The sequence below is a fragment of the Chlorocebus sabaeus genome, chromosome 1, assembly GCF_047675955.1.
Source record: "Chlorocebus sabaeus isolate Y175 chromosome 1, mChlSab1.0.hap1, whole genome shotgun sequence".
In the NCBI taxonomy this organism is placed as follows: Eukaryota; Metazoa; Chordata; class Mammalia; order Primates; family Cercopithecidae; genus Chlorocebus; species Chlorocebus sabaeus.
This window is the reverse complement of record NC_132904.1, coordinates 10786416-10792781: the sequence shown is the minus strand read 5'-3', so window position 1 is coordinate 10792781 and position 6366 is coordinate 10786416. Positions and strand designations below refer to the sequence as shown.

The following is a 6366-nucleotide window of genomic DNA, read 5'->3' as shown; positions in this document are numbered from 1 at the left end:
ATAACAAAAGGGGAGCATAAGACAGTAATTTAAAACTGGGAACTAGAGAGTAGCTTCTTTCTACTCCCGGTGTCACCCAAGGCTCCCTTCTGGTTTTTCCCTGCTGCCTCTGCTCTGCTGCCCCCATGGTGGGATCCATTCCCCCTTTTTCAGTTGGCATCTCTGACTGACATGTTCTCCACCCCTAGCCAGCAAAACCAGATTCCTTTATGGCCGAAAACATCTCTGCAGAGGTGTTTATTTCCTGAAGTCATTCTTTCTATAATTAAGCAAAATAACTGGATTGCGCCAGCCCCTACTGGCTCATATGTCACTAGTACTGGGCCTACCTACCATTAAGGAACGCAGCACTTTCAAGTTCTTTGATTCTCCATGTGACATGCCCAAGTGAACCAAGACCACCACTGCCCCAATCACCCACCCATTCCCAAAAAGTGAAAAATAAGCACACAAACGAGTGACTCGCGTTTAACTAATCTCAGAAACATTTGCATTCAGATTACTTTGCCTTAGAATTTCCTCCTCTCCACTCCATCAGGAGTGGGCATGTGCTTTATTATATCAACAAGACTAAGAAGCCTCACCCGAGTGGTCCCACTCAAAGAAGAGATTTCAGTTTCTACCTTAAAATGCAGAAGCCACTACAGATTAAAAGAGAAACACACACACTTTAAGAAACTCTCCCCTCCTCGTCTTCAAAGTGTGGGGTAAGCATTCCAGATCTCTCAGCCTGATGGACAGCTTGGAAGTGGGAGGGACCAATGTCCAACAAGTGGCCTTTGCCCCATGTCCATTGTGCCTTGTGTCTTCCCAGCTGACTCAGAATTCCTCACACCCAGCCCCCAGACTACTGCTCATGGGCTCAGGCAAAGTTGAGAGTAGCCAGGGTTTGGCACTTGGGAGACTCTCAAAAATATTTTTTGGACAAACAAGTGAATATGAGCCCTGAAACTTTCCAGGAGTCTCTGTCCCATTGGGTTCAAACCAGTAAAAAGCCAGAGAAGTGTCTTTCTGTCCCAAACATAAGCAAGAGATGGATGAGTCCTTTGTGCAGAAGTTACTAAATACTCTTTGGTGTGGAGGAGTTTTTGTTCATCAAACAACATCCAGTTTGTTTGATGAAAGATTAATATGATCGATGAGTTCAAAGTCATCTTCCAATTAAAGCATTCACTAAAACATGGCTGGGTTAATTCGCAGCTACAAGGAATAAATACACTTTATAAAATATGAGTTCCTGGTACTCAGGTTCTGCTTCAAAGGAAGTCTCAACCTAGACCATATAATGAATAGAGACCGAAGGAAGAGGTATTGGGAACTCAACTGATTACCAGGCAGGGGAGTGTGAGAGGAAATGGGGAAGAGGAACTAGGGATATCAGCTTCATCCTGGTCATGATTCACAGAAATGAGTGCAGAGAGAAGACAAAGTCAGATGCCCAGACTGCGGTGTTGGGGAACAGGAGGTCATCGAGTGTAGATTGCCAAGAAAAGAATGGAGGGTAAAACAATTGGAAGAGTTTCAATGAGAGTCTATTTTCTCCAAATAGGAGAAAAGCTTATGGGAGATCCCAACGGACCTTATCTGAAACACTTTGAGGGATCCATCTTGCTCTTTTCTACATTCTTTGTATTTTTTAGGTATTTCTGGAGGCATAAGAGAACCCTTCTCTAGCTTTTTTTTGGGTGGTTTCAGCTCCCAGCTGTCACTACAATCCCCAGCCATAATTTCAGACCTTCCATCCTGTCAACATTCTTCAAAACACAAAAATAACTCCTTTCTCTCTCTCACTCGCACAGTAGAGTTCAATTGATTAAACTTATCAAATTATTTTAAATATTTATCTGAAATCAGAGAGACTAGAAACTTCACATTTTAGGGTAATGATGAGGTAGAAAAGCAAGATAAATTGTCTTATCAATACTTTTGATAGATGATTTTTAAACAATAAGGAGTAAAGTTGATGTATAATTCTAAAAAGAAAATATTTCTTGGGATATGTGTTTCTAGATTAAGGTACTGAATAGCCCTGAATAGCGAATCACAGTTTTTCTTAAGGTCCTCCTCCCCTGAGGCTACACTATGGCTCGAAAAGGGCGGGATTATCATAAATAGAAAGAAGCTAGAGGCATTTTAGTTCAATAAAAAGAACATCTGGAAAAAGACATCTTCGTTACTGGAAATATTCAAGCAGAGGCTTCTGGGATGTTTCTGATGGCATTCAAGCATCAGAGACCAAGATCAGCCTAAGAAACAAGCAAGGTCTCTTCCTACAAAGAGAGTGAAATTAGATCAGTATATGAAATGCCTAGCACAGTGCCTGGTGCATAAGAGATACACACTAGATACCAGATCCTTCCCATCCTGAGAGTCTGTGGGTCTATGCTTGTATATATTGGATGTATTTCTGGAAGGGTAATTGGATACATTGTAGAGTCTTCCAGAAGTTCACAGTTTTCTTAATCAGAGGCATTGAGAGAAGGCAAGGGAAGGAAGCATGTTCTTTTTGCTTGTGTCAGTAACTCTTCCTCTAGTTGGAGTTCTCATCACCTTCAGGCAGTTATTGGTTTGGGCTTTATGCTATCCACTACAGCTGAAATAACTGCTCCAGCAGCCTTCGCTCCTTCCATCAGGGCGTGCTCTACCTGCAAGGCACATCAGTTCACAGGACAATCGGTACCAATCCTAGGCTTGCACCCTCCCCTACCTCTACCCCATACCCATTCAGCAACCAGCCTGCCTGGAGTCTATTCCCAAGAGAAGAAGCAGTCCATGCTATCTTATATTTTCAAAACTCCTAGAGTGACAAGAGACCAAGAAAAGCCAGGACTGTTGGAGACAACTCCTTCCTCCCTCTGTGCCATTTGGCCCAGGGCCTGCTTCCAGTGTGGAGCTCAGAAGCAAAGGATCTCACAGCACCACAGTCACTGAGGCCCTCATTCTACAAACAGGGGATCCAAGAGCCAGGGAACGGAACTCACTTGCACAGAGCCGTACAGTGAATTCGTGTCCAAACTTAGCTCTTGGGTTCTTGGGCCTCGTGACTCCTGGGCCCAAGCTTCTTCAGAGGACTTCTTGTAATGCCCTCAGTCCTTGGGATCTTCTTGTACAAATTCTCATGGGATAGGAGGTTTCTCACACTAGGGCCCACCAAGCCCCTGACTCTAGAGCAAAGCCTCACAAGAATGGAGTGCAGCCTGGAGAGGATGCAGAGCAGAGAGGAGGAAGGTGCAGAAAGTAAAGGGCACAGCAGGGAGGCTGCCAATGCTCTGAGGATGGGCTGGTAGCAGCAGAGACCAACATGGGAATGTGAGCCTAATCTGCTTAGACAACAGAAGAAACATAGAAAAAAACAGAACAACTGTGTTATCTTCTAATCCTTAATTTTTTTCATCTCTTTAAAGGGGGATAATAGGCCGGGTGTGGTGGCTCACGCCTGTAATCCCAGCACTTTGGGAGACTGAGGCGGGTGGATCATGAGGTCAAGAGATTGAGACCATCCTGGCCAACATGGTGAAACCCCATCTCTACTAAAAATACAGAAATTAGCTGGGCGTGGTGGCATGTACCTGTAGTCCCAGCTACTTGGGAGACTGAGGCAGGAGAATCGCTTGAACCTGGGAGGCAGAGGTTGCAGTGAGCCAAGATCGTGCCACTGCACTCCAGTCTGGGTGACAGAGCGAGACTCTGTCTCAAAAAAAAAAAAAAGGGCGGGGGATGATAAATACTTTCTCTGCTCATCTCATGGAGTTTTAGTAAGGATCGCCTATTAATATGAACAGCTCAAGTTTTTACATATATTTAGGATTCAAAGTTCTTTCACAAGCACTGAACTACACGAATTTATTACTTCTCTATATGGAAGGAAATGACAGAGCCAAATGCAGTATAGGCCAGGGAGGTAATGTGAGTGAAGCAGGTGGGTGACACACCTACCCCTTATCCCCTGCAAAGCCACAGCATGTCCCTACAGAGTGTCAGCAAGTAGGAATGCTAGCCCAGTGGCCTGATCAATTGTCTGTTAAAGAAAAGCTGAGGGCCAGGCGCGGTGGCTCATGCCTGTAATGTAGCACTCTGGGAGGCCGAGGCGGGCGGATCACCTGAGGTCGGGCACTCCAGACCAGCCCGGCCAACGTGGCGAAACCCCGTCTCTACTAAAAATACAAAAATTAGCCGGACGTGGTGGTGCACACCTAGTAATCCCAGCTACTTGGGAGACTGAGGCATAAGAATTGCTTGAACCCAAGAGGCGGAGGTTGCAGTGAGCCAAGACTGCACTACTGCACTCCAGCTTGGGTGACAGAGCAAAACTCTGTCTCAAAAGAGAAAGAGAGAGAGAGAAGCTGAGAAGCTACATATTTTTATATAAAATTTTATATAAAATTTCTATATTTTTTAATATGGGTAGGTAATACAAACAAAAATTGTGTGTGTGTGTGTGTGTGTGTGTGTATCCAAGATGTAGCCCACAAGGTACTAGTTTACAATTTTAGCAACAAGGTATCTGCTTCCGCTTATCCCTGCTTTGTTAAGGAAGAAATGGTCTTTGGCCAGGCATGGTGGCTCACACCTGTAATCCCAACACTTTGGGAGGCCGAAGTGGAGGATCACTTGAGCCCAGGAGTTCAAGACCAGCCTGGGCAACATAGCAAAACTGCCTCTCTACAAAAAAATTAAAATTATCTAGGTGTGCTGATGCACGCCTGAACTCCCAGCTATTCAGGAGGCTAAGGCAGGAGGATTGCCTGAGCCCAGGAGGTTGTGGTTGTAATGAGCCATGATTATGCCATTACACTCCAGCCTAGGTGACAGAGTGAGACCCTGTCTCCAAAAAAGAGGGGGAAAAAAAGAATAGACAGAAAAGCTTTCAGAAATATAGTGACTTGACCAAGGATACCCCTCTAGTTAATAGTTGAGCTGGGGCTCCAACTGGTGGTCTTACCATTAGCCCAGAGCCTTTTCTCTCCTCCCTGGGTTAATAAAGGTGAAAACACCTCTTGAACCATAAAGTCCTGCAGAAATAGAAGGCCCTACTAGTACAACGAATAATATAATGAAAGCACTGATGCCGGGCGCGGTGGCTCACGCCTGTAATCCCAGCACTTTGGGAGGCCGAGACGGGCAGATCACGAGGTCAGGAGATTGAGACCATCCTGGCCTACATGGTGAAACCCCGTCTCTACTAAAAAATACAAAAAACTAGCCGGGGGAGGTGGCGGGCGCCTGTAGTCCAGCTACTCGGGAGCCTGAGGCAGGAGAATGGCGTAAACCCGGGAGGCGGAGCTTGCAGTGAGCTCAGATCCGACCACTGCACTCCAGCCTGGGCGACAGAGCGAGACTCCATCCCCCACCCAAAAAAAAAAAAAAAAAAAAAAAAAGCACTAATTACCATTCTGATCACTAATGAAATGACAAACCCCAAGAAAGCTCTGGAAGAAGCCATAATCAGAGCAAATGGGGTCACACCTGCTGGCTCCGGGGTACGCCGTATCTGAGGCCATTGACAAAGTGCTCACAGTTCCCTTCAATCAGACTGTACTGCACGATCTTGTTGACCATCTTTTTTGTACGCTGGATGATCTTGTCCACTGGTAGGGGCAGGTACGTCCCATCTAGCTTGTTATTGACCTTCCAGGAGCAGCCATGCAGCACATCCTCCAGACGACTGTATTTCACCACAGCCCGATTGCTAAAGATGGAACTAATGCTGCCCACCTCAAACTCCTCACCTGGAGACCAAAGACAAACAGAGGTTGGGAAGTGCAAGGAGTAGCAGAGCAGAGCACAGTCTAAGGCTCTGAGTAAGCTGCTTCCCCTGGGGTCTCACTGGCACCATCAGTAGAAGGGTGACAGAAGAGGGGGAGCTGGAGTCAAAGAACTGCAGAGAATCAACTTTCCTGAGAAGCCCTTTGCCCTGCGCCTCACTCCCTGCTCTCAACCTGCATAGGAGTCTCTTTGTCATTAAACTCTTGCAGCACCTTCCCATGTGGTCCCTGATTGTGTTGCACTGATCTGCCAAAGTCCTAGGATTTGAGTTTCATTTCCTAAGCAGACTTCAGTAATCGTCACAAACATGTAAAGAGCACTCCCTATGTGAGTGTCAGTCCCTGGGTAAAGGACTATCACATACATGATTATGGTGGTTCCATGACACACCTCCCTCTGGGGCTGCCACAGGGGCACAGGGGAAGTCAGCCAAGCAGGGCTCTGAATGGCACCTGCTCCTGCCAGCTTCCACCTACAGCCACTTGACTGTTACCTGTACTCAAATACGGGGATTCTCATTAAGGGTATGTTTGAAAACGGGGTTCCACAGCTTTGAAAAGAGAAATGTTTGAAAGCTGCTACATTATCATATTCAGCCCT

At 46.1% G+C, this 6366-nt stretch overlaps 1 protein-coding gene across 3 annotated transcripts in view; it reads right to left on the bottom strand.

Annotated features, from left to right (window-relative positions):
* Positions 1-206: 206 nt before the first annotated feature.
* PLAAT5 (phospholipase A and acyltransferase 5) overlaps positions 207-6366 on the bottom strand; it is a 29905-nt gene continuing 23745 nt past the window's right edge. For 2 of the 3 annotated variants that reach the window (XM_007994959.3, XM_073022756.1), the window contains exons 5-6: positions 5467-5729; positions 207-2645 (exon numbers count right to left, since the gene is read on the bottom strand). In XM_007994959.3, coding sequence (XP_007993150.1) covers positions 2553-2645; positions 5467-5729 — 356 coding nt within the window. In that variant the 3' untranslated portion in view covers positions 207-2552. The remainder of the gene's footprint in view (positions 2646-5466; positions 5730-6366) is intronic. The other variant, XM_073022760.1, reaches the window with a different exon arrangement.